This window comes from Vipera ursinii, assembly GCF_947247035.1.
Source record: "Vipera ursinii genome assembly, chromosome: 1".
NCBI lineage: Eukaryota > Metazoa > Chordata > Lepidosauria > Squamata > Viperidae > Vipera > Vipera ursinii.
Genome location: NC_139512.1, coordinates 71,464,016 through 71,478,210, shown reverse-complemented (window position 1 = coordinate 71,478,210; position 14,195 = coordinate 71,464,016). Strand labels below are relative to the sequence as shown.

At 41.8% G+C, this 14,195-nt stretch overlaps 1 protein-coding gene across 3 annotated transcripts in view; it reads left to right on the top strand.

Annotated features, from left to right (window-relative positions):
- PLEKHD1 (pleckstrin homology and coiled-coil domain containing D1) overlaps positions 1-14,195 on the top strand; it is a 346,726-nt gene that overhangs the window by 16,134 nt on the left and 316,397 nt on the right. For all 3 annotated transcript variants that reach the window (XR_014490705.1, XR_014490706.1, XM_083348505.1), the window contains exons 4-8: positions 264-340; positions 4,454-4,545; positions 7,006-7,058; positions 10,829-10,923; positions 12,644-12,737. Coding sequence is in view for 1 of the 3 variants with exons in the window: in XM_083348505.1 (XP_083204631.1) it covers positions 264-340; positions 4,454-4,545; positions 7,006-7,058; positions 10,829-10,923; positions 12,644-12,737 (411 nt within the window). In the remaining 2 variants the exon portion in view is untranslated. The remainder of the gene's footprint in view (positions 1-263; positions 341-4,453; positions 4,546-7,005; positions 7,059-10,828; positions 10,924-12,643; positions 12,738-14,195) is intronic.

Genomic DNA, 14,195 nt, shown 5'->3' with positions numbered 1-14,195 from the left:
TTTTCATTTGTTTGCAGACCATCACTTTCAATTGGTTAACTTTCCTTACTGCTTTCCAGGGATCAATGCAAATTGTTCTTGCAACATTTGCTATTTCCAGTATTAGTCTGGGAAAGTCATGCAAGTAAAACTGATATATGTATTCCCAGATAGCCTTCTTTTTGTAATAGTAGTGGTTGTTTGTTTTCCCCTTTGATCAGCTGTGTTTACATTCCAGTTTCTCTTGAGGGGAAAAAATGGTGTTTATGATTATTATTTTTTAGGGCAACATTGTACTAGCAGCAGAATCAGCTTATGAGCAAACCCAGTGGTTAGAGATGCTTCAGGAGTCTGGAAAAGTGTAAGTGTGCATGCAGTCACTCCATTTTGCTTGTCTTGATTTTGAATTGCATTCAAGCTACCACTACTTTTTTTTTTGGAGCTCTCATGGTGAAAAGGCTTGGATGCCTCTTCCTTTAGCGGTTTTTCTCTCCCTTAAAAATAGCCTCTCAGGATAGAGAGAAGGATTATAAATGGAAAGTGACAACGTGAAAGTTCAGTGCAAGCAATGCCTGGAAGTGCTCTTTGGTTTTGCCAATATTTTGGTTAATATAAAGAGTTTAATCCCACAAGAATTAGTACCCTAGAAGAATTCACCATGGAGTACTTCCCATAAGCCTTGCTTTTGCTGATCCCACTTATTTTATCTGCTTCTCAGGATACACAGTGGTAGAGCACATTATTTATCACTGCTGCTGTTGTTGCTGCTGTTACTGTTTAAAAAAAATAAGGTTGCCCAACTCCATTGTAACTCTGGGTGGCACATAATCACTTCTAGCCATACAGTATGCTTTATTCTCCCAACAAAATCAACAGAATTGTGTATGAATTGCCTAGGGCTGTGGACTTGATTTTAAGAATGTATTGGATGCCCAGCTTGGTAAATGCTTAATGGCTAGATGATATTCACATTGTTCTAAGTAGAACCAATTAATAAGCAAAAACCAATAGCCTAATCAAGGAACTACCAAGGAGAAATCTACACCCCCATCAACACTGGCAGAGCAACCTACTGCGTATAAATTGGGAGCAAACTCCACAATCACTAGCACCGGTGGTAATGAAACTTCTATAAGCAAACAACCAAACTCAAAGAGCATCAAGGACTCCACAATTCAACCTTGAGTTACATATATTATCTTCTGTATAACTCAGATGTGGCTGTGTCTCTGCCCTCTCTATTAATACTTTGTTTCCCCAGTTCCTTTCAAATCATTTACATCCCAATACCTCTCTGTTTCTGATATCAACTTGTCTTTAGGTTTCTACCAAATAGAGAGAACCAATCTGGCCTAGCGGTTAAGGCACTTAGCTAGAAAGTTGGGAGTCTGTGAGTTCTAGGCCTGCCTTAGCCATGAAAGCCAGCTGGGTGACCTTGGGCCAATCATTCTCAGCCCAACCCACCTCATAGGGTTGTTGTTGGGCAAATAGGAGGAGGAAGGTGTATTAGGTATGTTTGCCAACTTGAGTTATTTGTAAAAAATAATAAAGGCAGATGAAATAAATACATAATAGAAGGAAGATAGCAGAACACCCTTTTAGCTGAGGAACACAAGGCTTTGGTTTTGTAGCTGTTTGGCATTTCCCCTCTATTTGTCAATTTCAATGTTCCCCCTCCCACAAGTATATAAGAAAGCACAGTGTCCATGGGCTAGTCCAGGGGGTAGGCAACCTTGGCTCTTTTATGACTCTTGGACTTCAACTCCCAGAATTCCTGAGCCAGCCATAAAAGAGCCAAGGTTGCTCACCCCTGGGCTAGTCCATTTCAATTATTCTAGATGACCTAGCGGGTTGTACACTGATGGCAGGAATTCCCTCCTCTCTGAAATTCTTTCAGCCCTTTTATTTTCCAATAGATTTTTTTTAAAAAAAATTAATTATTTAATTTTAGGAAATGTGCAAATATGATGTAAAAGGAAGGTCAAACAAACCAGCTGAGAGAGGTTAGGCAGAGCTCGGAAGTGAAAACCTTCTGGCTTCTGATTAGCGAAGCTTTCCTTTCTGGCTTGCGATATGTTGAAAGCAGGAGAAAAATTGGTAATGGAGATCAGAGGCAGCAAATGTTATGCTGGCCTTGTCGTGACTCAGGAATGACTAAATATCATTTTAACTCAGCAGTGGGGAAAGGCTTGTAGGAAAGAAATGTCATTCCGAAGAGAAACTGCGGGATGGAGCCTGCATTAGTTTCTTTCCCTAACAAGTTACCTCTGACACCCAGGCAGCCACATAAAATGCATTTCCTAAATCCCATGGAATGCAATGGGACTGACGTCTGGGTGAATGTGTCCCAGGCTGATAGCTCCTCTGCCTATCTGAAATGTCATCTTTGACTTAGGCTTATTGTCTTGATTAGGAACCTTTTCTCACTTGAATCTGGCTATATTATCTATTTTTTGCCATGTCCCTATGACCTTGCCTTTATGTGATCCCCAGCCTATGCACAAGACAAAGCCCAAATCATTCTCATCTGTGTCCCTGTTAACCCCCCCCCCATTCTGCTACCATCCAACAGCAGCCTCATGACATATGACATTAATTAGGCTTATCACTGTTGTTTTGGAGGGAGATTAGATGCCTGGAACAATGGGACTAGAAGCAATGGGGACAGTCAATTTTGTTCTTGAATTGTTTTCTGTCACTTCAAGGATGGGGTGATGACACTCATTTCAACAGTGGGAAAAGCTCCACATCAGATGGATATCTGGCTTGAACAAGTGGGAGGAGAGTCAGAAGGAGCTGTTCAGTTCAAGGGCTCTTGACTTCTGTCATCTATCTTCAGCTAAAAAAACGGAGAACGTAATTTAGAAGAGGAATATTGTAACCAAAAAGAATGGAATTACTGATCCCATCAAAAAGGAAGTGCATTGTAAAGGGCCCCAAATAGTCAGCCAATAGGGTATGGTTAAAACAACTTTGAATTTCTTGCTGACGGAAAGCTTATGGAAATACCAAGGGTCAGGCTACGCATTCATCTAATCGCATATTTTTTTTACCATTAAATGCAATGTTGTACTTCCCAAATTGCCAGCTTTGCAGGAGAAAGCCATCCAGACTGGTGTCCTCATGTGGGAGGTTAAGAGGGGAGCACTCACCTTTTGTCTCTGCTAAGGTACTTGTTTTGCCATTTGGGTTGCCATTCTTTTCAACAAGAACTTTTGGGGTAAGGCTAATTAACATTCAGATGGACTTAAATGGAGAGTACAAGCACGAACAACAGATGATGCTCTCTTACTGTGGTGGGATGTAGTGCAGATTCACCGGAGGGAGGTGGGGTCTTTCACAAGGAGCATAGGTAGAGTGCTTTAGTCTGGCAAAATTCCTGGCTCTAGGCCGGCAATAATAAATTACTCTGAAGTAATTCCTCATGTCATTAACTATCTTCTACGTGGTTTGCTCTGTCCTGCTCATCTTCTTTCATCTTCTCCCACCTGTACTTCAAGGCAAAAGCACTGAGAAGCATCTTCACTGCCTGGTACAGCTTAAAATAGCTTTGAAGAATTGCTTCAGCAGTCATGCAATTGTTTAGTTAAGGAGGGTAGCTTGACTGTGAAGGTCAAGAACATTCTGAAAAATGTGGATTGCAGGAGCCAACTAACCATCTGTGACAGAGCTGAGCAGAAAGATCTATCTCCCTTTTTATTGTACTCTTAACTTGGGGAGAGAACAGAATAGGAGTTTCACCCCCTCACACAATTGAGTAAATGTATGCCAGCCAACTATATCCCAATGCAGCAGTCATTTGGGAGTTCTTCCAACATTCAGTATAAGGGGGGGGGAATCCATCTTGAGCTTCCATACTCGCCTGCAACATAAATCTGGGTTCTGCAGCCAGCTAATGTGAAGACTGCCCTCAATCCTTAGTGTCCCGATCCATATGTACTTTGGGATTCCCAAATTCCGTTTTGCAGACTTGCAAGAAATGGAAGCAATTTGCACACAGTTGAACAATTTTATAGCGTTGAATATCTAAGAACCAAATAATAAGAGTACCAGTGAAACATGAGAATTGTGGTGTGTGACTTGGTTTGGGAGGGTTTGGAGCCCCAGGTAGCAAGAGGTAGAGTCTGGGCCAATATATTGAAAGAGAAAATTAAAGTAATGCTATGAATTACACAGGCACCCTGTTGTTATGGCCCTTTTATTCTTTGGAGGGAAATGAGTTCCATGTTCCTTCATAGTGCTGGTTATTTTCATTTTCTCCCACTTTATCTGTTCAACTGAATAGTACTAAAAGAAGGCAAGGCCACCAGCTGTTTTCAAAGTTATTTTCCTTTGTCTTGGGGGAGAACATGAAAGAAGGACTCCACTCCTCCTCGTTTGACACCTAGGAAAGGAGGAAAGAAAAAAAAAGGAGGAAAGAGAAAAGGAGGCTGTTTTAATTCTTTGATTTCTTTTTCTGTTCACTTTTTTAAAGGACCTGGAGAAATGCTCAGCTGGGTGAAGCGATGATTGAGAGCCTTGAAGCTCAGGGACTACAACTGGCCAAAGAGAAACAGGAATATTTAGGTTGGAACTAACAGCAGCAATATATTTAAAGATTATTATCATCTGTACATGAATGCATTAAACAGGGCAGTGCAGCGCTTCAGATGCAAAGGCAAAAGGTAGTTCGGGGTGCCCACAGATTTTTCTCACAGACATGTCCCTGGAATCACTCTGCAATGACAGAGAATAGTCAGGCAATCCCAGCTGAGGACTTCAGAGAGCTGCAGAGAGGAGCCGTCTGGGCATCCCTTCAAAACCTAAGCACCTTTTTCCTTTGAATCCAAAGAGCTTCGGAGCCTTAAAATGGGGCTACTCAGTTCACATTCACTGCCTCCCATTTTTGGTATATAAGCCTCTATCCAGTTGGGAAGATGATAGAATAGGAACATATCAGAGCCTTAAGGACTGCTTTGGAAGTTTTCCCACATGTTTAGAAAATGCTCTTGACAGAGAAGGCTTTCTCAGGGGTGCCTGCCCTCCAGCTTTGGGAAGCTCTTGGAAAGAAGCCCTCCCTGTATTATATCACCATCTCTTCAGTATCTGGCCAAGGTTTCTCTGTACAGGTAGTCCCCGACTCACAGCCATTCATTTAGTGACCATTTGAAGTTACAATGGCACTGGAAAAAGTGGTTTATGACTGTTTTTCACAGCAGCATCCCCATGGTCATGTGATTAAAATTCAGATGTGTAGCAATTGGCATATATTTATGATGGTTGCTGTATCCGGGGTCATGTGATCACTTTTTTGTGACCTCCTGGCCAGCAAAGTCAATAGGGAAACCAGATTGACTTAACAACTATGTTAGTAAGTTAACAACTGAGGTGATTCACTTAGCAACTGCAGCAAGAAATGGGGCAAAACTCAGTTAATAATTGTCTTAACAACATAAATTTTGGGATCAATTATCATAAGGCGAGGACTACCTGTACCTCCAAGCTTTTTCCCCTGTCTGTAATATATATTTCCTATGGTTTTATACCCATCTTCAGCCATAATAAAAGTTTAATTTACTGGTCTGGTTAATTCCTATTCTTGTCAGCCATTTTAAACCTTTGTACTCTATGGTGGTACAACCCTGTTAGACTTGTTGTCTCTGCTGATCTTTCATTGTTTTTTATACCATGGGCAATGAAGCTGATGATGCCCTCTCTAAAGACTCCTAACCTCTTCCCCATGTGAATTAAGATCTGTTGAGAGACGTAACTACATTAGGCTGAGTTCTCCATAGAATGATTATGCCTCTCTACAGTGCAATCAGGGTTCCAGATCTTGGTTATGTGCTGTAACTTGATTAAGTGCTGTAACTTTGGTCTTCACTATAGAGCAGCCTTCCCTAACCTGGCCTCACAAGCTGGCTTTGAATTTTAGGAGCTGCTATTTCCTATTGGAGAATTGGAAGGCTGGTGTAGGCCTTCCTGTCAATTCAGAGGGACTGGAAATGAAAGGGAGAGAACTACATATCTGAGGAAAACCTCAATATATGAGACATGAGCTACTTGAGAGAGTAAAGTCTTCCTGGAGCCCTCCAGAGGGTTTATACTAAAACTTCCAACAGCTCCAGACAACGTGGAGAGTCATAAGGATGATGGGAATTGTAGTTAAAAAAATCTCTGGAGGGAAATCAGATTGCAACATTCTGGTGAGTCCCATAGAGCAATCTTTTATAGCTGCTGAGTGAGATTGGCTTTTTGGTATCTTTAAGCTGGTATAACTAATAACCTTAATTAAGCAGCATGAGTTAATGAGGCCAAACAAAAGGAGGACAAAGTTAATGAGAATGTTAGGAATGCAGATGGTTTCCATAATCTAAGACAGTCTCCTATTTCCAGCTAAAGCCTTCATATGAAATAAAAATAACTTGTGTAGGAAAAAACAATTAGAAGGTTGTACAATCAGTACTCCCCAATATGTATCTGTCCCTTTGCTTCATATTTTCTATTGTATTTGAACTCCAAGCAGACTGATATTCTTCATAGATAATTTATAGAAAACAATCTGGTGGGTAGAACATTAGCCAAATACTTTACCACATTTGTTTTCTAGGCAAAATCCACATTATTACTACGAACATTTTAATGCCCAATTTTCCCATCAAAGTCATAACCTCTTAATAAATCAAAGCCTTCTCCACTGCTTTATTATTGGCCTAATTTAGCGTACATCCTGCTATTTTACTCTCATCTGTTAAATAAAGGTGATGAAGCTGGTGAGAGAATAGCAAATTATAGCATATTGGTTGTTAGCTAAAGCTCGGCAGGGAAAATCACTAGTATGGTAGCAAGGCAAGCTGTTGTTTGCTGTCATTTTTGTGGATGCAACAAGAAACAAGTTTACTGACGCTACCTCGTAAGCTTCAAATCAGCACATTATGCTATACAAGAAGCAAAGCTGCATTTTTCAAGATCCATGTAATCTGTGTCTGATAATTTTCAGTTATCCCTTCCATGGTGAATGCTTTCATTTGTCATTGTCTTTTGCAGATAAACTGATGGAAGAGACAGAAGAGCTATGTCTACAGAGGGAACAGAGAGAGGTTTTTTTTCTCATTTTAATTGTTTAGCTTACATACTGAAATATCTATCATCTATCTCAATAGTTTCTCTGAATGACACTGTAGTTAAGACTGCTTTTTTCCCTTTCTAAAGTTCATTGCAGACTTTAGATACCTTTCCCTCAACCTATTGTCCTCCAAATTTGTTGGACTGTAATACCCATCACCCATTAATATGCTGGTTGGGCATCATGGGCTTCTGAATGGGTTATTCGCCTGTCAACTGAAATAACATGAGATCCCTATTTATAAGATTAGAGGGGTTTTTTTCCTCGTGTTGAACAAATTGGAGCACTAACATGTATCAGTAACTGCCTTTTCTTGCTTTGTCATCTTAATGTTGACTTTGTTTCACCCAAGGATATTACTTCACTGTTTTGGTTTAGTTTCTGCAAATAGGTGACTGTTGTAAAAGTATGAGCCAGATAAAGTTTAACAGTCAGAAGGGACGAAGTGAGTTGAAAAAGAGTGTCCCAATTCCATGAAGGGTAACATTTCTAGTTCTTAATAAAAGCGATAGCTGGGTGAACCCTTGAGATTGAGACTTTGTGATAAAACAACAGAATGATTCCTTTCCCACCCTGCTATATAGCTTCAGCTGGCCTTCAAGAGAAAATTGGAAATGTAGTTTTGTGTTACTGCATTGTCCTCCTCCTACGTTTCACATATGGGGAGGGAGAAGGGGCAGTTCAAGTCTGCAGTATAGAAAATAAGGAAGGTGACCTGGAGGGAGATATGTGGGAGAAAACATATTGCCTAGGCCAGGGGTAGGCAACCTCGGCTCTTTTATGACTCATGGACTTCAACTCCCAGAACAAGCTGGCTCAGGAATTCTGGGAGTTGAAGTCCATGAGTCATAAAAGAGCCGAGGTTGCCTACCCCTGGCCTAGGCAAAAGGTGCTGTGTTGTTTTTTTTTAAGTTCAGAAAAATGAAATAACATTCAGAAGTGGTTCAAGCAGATGCCATCCTGATTCGCTGGAGTGTAAGAAGGGGGAGGATATACAACACTAACTTGCAAGATTCAGCTTGTGTTATATCATAGACAGACAATCTCAGTAAAAGTAGTTTTAGCCTTCCCATAGAGCTGGTTTCCTGGTTTGGACTACCTAGTGGGGCCAACATACAGAAAACATGCAGAAAAGTTGAGTGGGGAAGTCTGAGTGCTGAGACGTCTGGTGGGGGAGAATATGAACATTCCCAATCCTTGAGCATCCTGCAACTCTACCCATGCTTTCCTAGAAGTAAATCCTATAATATCTCATGGGCCCCTTTTCCTGAGGAGGAAATGTGCTAGAGTTATTATTGGAATCAATTGGTGCCTAATTTAGATAATAACCCAATTTTTATTTACAGATCATAGCTGAGGCAGTGAAAGTTGTCTTTTGCTGCTCCAGTTTTAAAAACAGTATTTTTTCCTATTCTCTTGATACAGTTTGTCCAGAATACAAATTTATTGTTTTTAAACTTGAATTTAAAAATAAACTGTGAAATAATATTAGTCCCGTGCTAAGCAGAAGATCAGTTTGAGGAGAAAGGGAGTCAAGTTCTGCCACCTGCAAGTTCTGTCACTATTTACAGGAGTATTAACAAGAGCCGTGGTGGCATGCAGTACTGCAGGCTAACTCACTGCTCACTCCAGGAGTTCAATTCTGACAGGCTCAAGGTTGACTCAGCCTTCTACCCTTCCGAGGTCAGTAAAATGAGGACCCAGATCGTTGGGGGCAATATGCTGACTCTGTAAACCACTTAGAAGGGGCTGTATAAAGCACTATGAAGAGGTATATAAGTCTAAGTGCTATTGCTATTATCTAATTGATTCTGTGCTATTTGTGCAACTACCTGGCTAAGATGGAGGAAAACCAGGTCTACCTCATGCTAGTATTTGCTCAAAAAGGTACTTCTGGATAGTCATTAACACAAAGGCAGTGGCATATCTAGCCCCTGTTGCAATTATGGCAGCAGCTCTGGTGACCACTAGCACTACCTTTTTCAGCCTCCTCCATTTTCTCCTCCTATGGGTCTCCTTCAGTAGCCCAACTACCTAAACAGGTTGCTGTCTAATTCAAACACCTGGGTACCATTGAGTGTACTACAGTGTTTTTGCTGCTGTTTCATGTGGTTGTACTTTTGACTGCTTTTATTAGTTGGGAGGACACTGACCATGAGATCAGAACTGTGCTTCTTGGTCTCTCCCTCCCATCACCGCCATTGTCTTGTATACTATTCAAGGAGGACAGAACTCCTTGCTGGCTATTTCACCCCATGCTGTCCTCCATCACGGTGTCCTGTCAGCAGCTTAGTTTGGAATATGACTTCATTTTTCATTCAGAGCAGGGCTTTTCAACCAGTGGTACGGGTACCACCTCTGGTACATTGGCACCTGGCAGGTGATATGCGACCATCCTAGAAAACTGGGAGCGGGAGAGGGGAATGAGCTGAACCGGTGGCAGCACCGCACAAGCCTGAGTGAGAGATGGCTGGAGCTGCAGGGCTGTCAGGGCTCAGCAGAAGCGCCAGGATCAGCACCAGGCTCCAGCTGGAGCTTGGTGCTGATCCTGGTGCTTCTGCTGAGCCCTGAAGAAGCACCAATCAGCTGGAAAACAGCACTGATCTTGGCACTTCTGCTGAGCCAGAAGAAGCGCCAATCAGCTGGAATGTTGCAGCATCTCTAGGTTGTTGTGATTTACATTCAGATGCTTGGCAACTGATTCATATTTATGATGGTCATAGTGACCCAGGGTCATGTGAAGTGACCAAAACCTGCTGCAACCACCCAGCAGACAGGGGGAATAAAAACCAAACACCCCCACCCCACCAGCAATCCTCAACAGAAATGCTCACAATAATGAAAACCTCGGACAGGAGGAAGAGCGCTGCCGGGAAGGCAGGCAGGTGTCTTGCTCGGCTGTGGCTTGGGGGGCACTTTTTTCAGTGCCATTGTAACTTCAGACAGTCACTAAGCGAACTGTTGTAAGTCAAGGACTACCTGTACTTCATCACTTTTTTCCTTTCTTTTTGTCATCAAGTTTTTGACACCTTGCTAGGCGACTGGTGGTACTTGGATGTTGCCATATCGTAAAAGTGGTACAATGGGTGAAAAGGTTGAAAAGCCCTAATTCAGAGCATCTAGGGCTAGGCCATCTTTAGAAATAGCCCAGATGTGGAGGAAATGTTGCATTGGGCAAGAGCATTGGTATTGCTCCTTCATGCTTTACTTCGTGAAGCCCAGGAGGTAGTTGGTAGGTGAATGGGAATGGGAATGGGAAGACAGTCTGCTTCTTGGAGGCCAAGGCAGCCACTGTTTTGAAGCAGCAATTTCCTCACTGAGGATCAAACAGCTATAAGGCTGATCACAGACTAAACTCCAAGTGATTATGCTATGTGATAGGGAGTTATGTCATTCCAATGCTGAGAATGTACTTTTATCTGTCTGCTTTCTTAGCATACTTTTCCTCTTAAGAGGAAGGTTAGTTGTGGTTGCACAACTTTAAAATAGATGCTGTCTTTCCTGCCCCATCATTAAAAAAATCCTTTCCTAAGCATTCTGTTTTAGAAAAGTTCCCCATATTTGTTCAAAAAGCAACCTGTGAAGGAAAAAAACTGCATCTGCAGCAGACTCACAAATCTGATTATTAGTGTTAACATTTACTGTATGCTGTATTTATTACACAGCTGTGTAAATGTTCAAACTTTAACTAAAAATCAAACTCTGCAGTCGTTTGAATTCTCCATTTATTGTCTTTTTCTTAAGGCCCTGGAGCATCTCAACCAAGTATTAGAGGCAGAAAAGCAGCAGTTTGAAGAAGTAGTACAAGATCTTCGGGGGGAACAAGAGCAGATTAAACGGTAATGCCTCTTAACCATCAACAGAACCAAATAATAGCTGGCATTAATGATAATAATTTTTAAATAATGCTAACTAGGCTATGAGCCACATCTATACAACTTGAGTTGTGAGTTGGCTGAGAGAAATATTTTCCACATTTTGCACAAAATTACATTTTGAAGGAGTGCCATCTTCAGGAGAAATCGGCTCTTTTGGGACACTTCCACACTATAAAACATTTCAACCTCTCTCCCTCACTCCAGACAAACATTTAAAACTCAACCTTAATCATCTTTAATTCTTCTCACCTCAAAACATCATGAGCCAATGGGAGCTTACCCACTTTCACTCCAGCTGACTAATGGGAGATAGTGGGTCACACATTGTTGCTGCAGTCACTGGCTTGGGTAACTAAATTTTATTTTTGATGTGTGCCATTGTGCCCACAGTAAAAGAAAAATGACAATAAAGGTTATTTTATCTTCTAAAGAATGCAGAAATAGGATGCTGAACCTCTGTGGAGGAAAGAGTATAGAAATGAGCCTACCTCCCAGGAGATAGAATGAGATGAGAATTTCTGCCAGTGGAAAAATGCAGAAATATAATACAGTTATGCCTATATATTGTGAATGCTGTACTTCCACTTAAAGAGAAACACAGACCTTCTTCTTCAGACAAGGCAGACAAGACAAAGGACAGAAAGTACTAACTAGACATTTGTGTTTGCCACTTTCTTGCATCTATCTCTTATCTTAAACTACCCTTCTTTTAAGATAAAAAGGTAAAAGGTAAAGGTTCCCCCGCACATGTGTGCTAGTCGTTTCCGACTCTAGGGGCCGGTGCTCATCTCCGTTTCAAAGCCGGAGAGCCAGCGCTTGTCCGAGGACGTCTCCGTGGTCATGTGGCCAGCATGACTAGACGCCAAAGGTGCACGGAACGCTGTTACCTTCCCACCGTAGTGGTCCCTATTTTTCTACTTGCATTTTTACGTGCTTTCGAACTGCTAGGTTGGCAGAAGCTGGGACGAGTAACAGGCGCTCACTCTGTTACGTGGCACTCGGGATTCGACCCGCCAAACTGCCGACCTTCTGATCGACAAGCTCAGCGTCCTAACCCACTGAGCCACCAGATACAGCAGCAAAAATACATGTTGGTGCTTGCTCATGATATCATGAAATCAAATCACTGTAATGAAAAACAAATCTGTGTTCTTGTAAGAGTCCTTGGATTTTCAGTAGCTAATTTTTTTCTTAATACGGTAATATAGAGATAAAAAACACTCTATCTGTTATTTTGTATATTAAACATCATGTTGGAAATGTAACTACAAAAGCTATGTAAAGGGGGGAAAAGGTACACAACTTGTAATTCTAGAATTGAATATATCTGACTGGTTTCATTTTTTTTCACTATATGGACTTCTCTAAAATTGTGATGCCAACATTTAGGGATGTGGTTTCCTGCCATTTTTGAGCTAGGAAACATGTTAAAACTGTAGCATAGGCCTTAAAATAGATTGGAGTCCATTTTAAAAGAGGAAGCACTCAAGTATACCCTCAATATTCTAAAAATAAAAAAAAAATAAAATTTCCGTCATTTCTATCTCTGCCATGCCCATTGTGATACTGTGATCTCCTCTTTGAAAACTTACACGGTCAAAAGGATGCCCATCCTCAGTCTTGTATTACAACACAGAGTTGAAAAACATGCTTCAATGGCCTTTGCATGGTTATTTCACAGAGAGCTGGAAATGACTGCCCAGTCCCTCAAAGGAGTAGAAGAAGAAAAGAAAGGACTACAAACTCTGACACAAGCATTACAGAACTCATTGGAGGTAGGTGTTTGATTTTTCTCCTGATGGCAGCCTTCAATGACTAGTAAATGGCCTCCTTTGAAATAACTAAATAATTGAAATTACAAATAAAGCTGCAAAGAAATGTTGAGGTTCCAAACACAGCTTGTGCAGGATTCCAGTCAGCCATGCCCTCTTTCATTCTGTCTCTCCATTCCAAATGAGAACACAGCATTCTGAACCCACTGAGCATTCTTGATAGGTCCTCCATTTAGGGACCCACTTAGCACCCTTGTCAGTCTTAGGTGATCTCACCCTTTCATGCAAATGTATTTTTAAGGATTCCTTCCTTCCTTCCTTCCTTCCTTCCTTCCTTCCTTCCTTCCTTCCTTCCTTCCTTCCTTCCTTCCTTCCTTCCTTCCTTCCTTCCTTCCTTCCTTTCTCCCACCCATCTTGTCACACTTTTGTACTCTTATGCTTTTCCCAGCCAACTCTTTTGTATGAATGGTGCTCTTTGATTACATAGTCATTGGCACTTAAAGATATAGTTTTTACAATAGAAGCTCCTACCTGCCAAAAATATTGGGCTTATTAAGTGAAATAGGCATCTTGAGATTTTTGTCTCACGTTTGCTTTTTAGATGTTCAGTGCCTCAATGTTTTTGATTTCTAAGGTAAAGGAAAATATTGAGTAGTGGGCTTCTGTAGGCAAGGAGCAGACCAGCATAGTTACATCATTTATTGACTCAAACTGGAACTGGAAAACTGCAGGCAATTGCCTGTAATTATACTCTGAGCCCACAGGGCCTTAAACAATCACAATACTTGAAAAACCCGCCCAAATATGAATGTTCAAAGTTTCCCTCCAAAACAGTTGGAGTTAACAGTCAGGGTCATCTAAAGGTTAGTTTCATTCTGGCTTCACAAGCAGTTGGAGTTAACATAGTTTCACTTTAGCAGGGATTAACACAGGGGTGTCAAACTCAATTTCATTGAGGGCCGCATCAGCATTGCGGTTGCCCTCAGGGGGCCGGGAGGGCGTGGCCAGGGTGGGCATGGCCTATTGGGTGGGCGTGGCTAGAGTGCGTATGGCCTACTGGGTGGGCGTGGCCAGCTCTACATCGTTCGCGTCAAGGGTGCCTATGGGGGCCTGGGCAGGAGTGGGACAGATCTGAGGGTCTCTGGCAGAAGGAGGGTTTCTGGGCCAGGGCCAAGACAGTGGGGGCCGTTCCCTCCCTGTTTGCAGGATGGCTTCGTGGACCGCATGAAACCACTTTGCGGGCTGGATCTGGCCCCCGGGCCTTGTGTTTGACATGTCTGGATTAACACAACTTTATATATATTCAATACATAACAGAAAAGGTAACAAAGGATGCAGCTCATTAATACAAAATCTCCATTCCTCTTCTTAATGGCAAATTAACCATCTCAAAGCTAATCTCAGTGGCGTAGCGTGGGTTGTCAGCACCCGGGGCAAGGCAAGTAATTTGCGCCCCCTAAC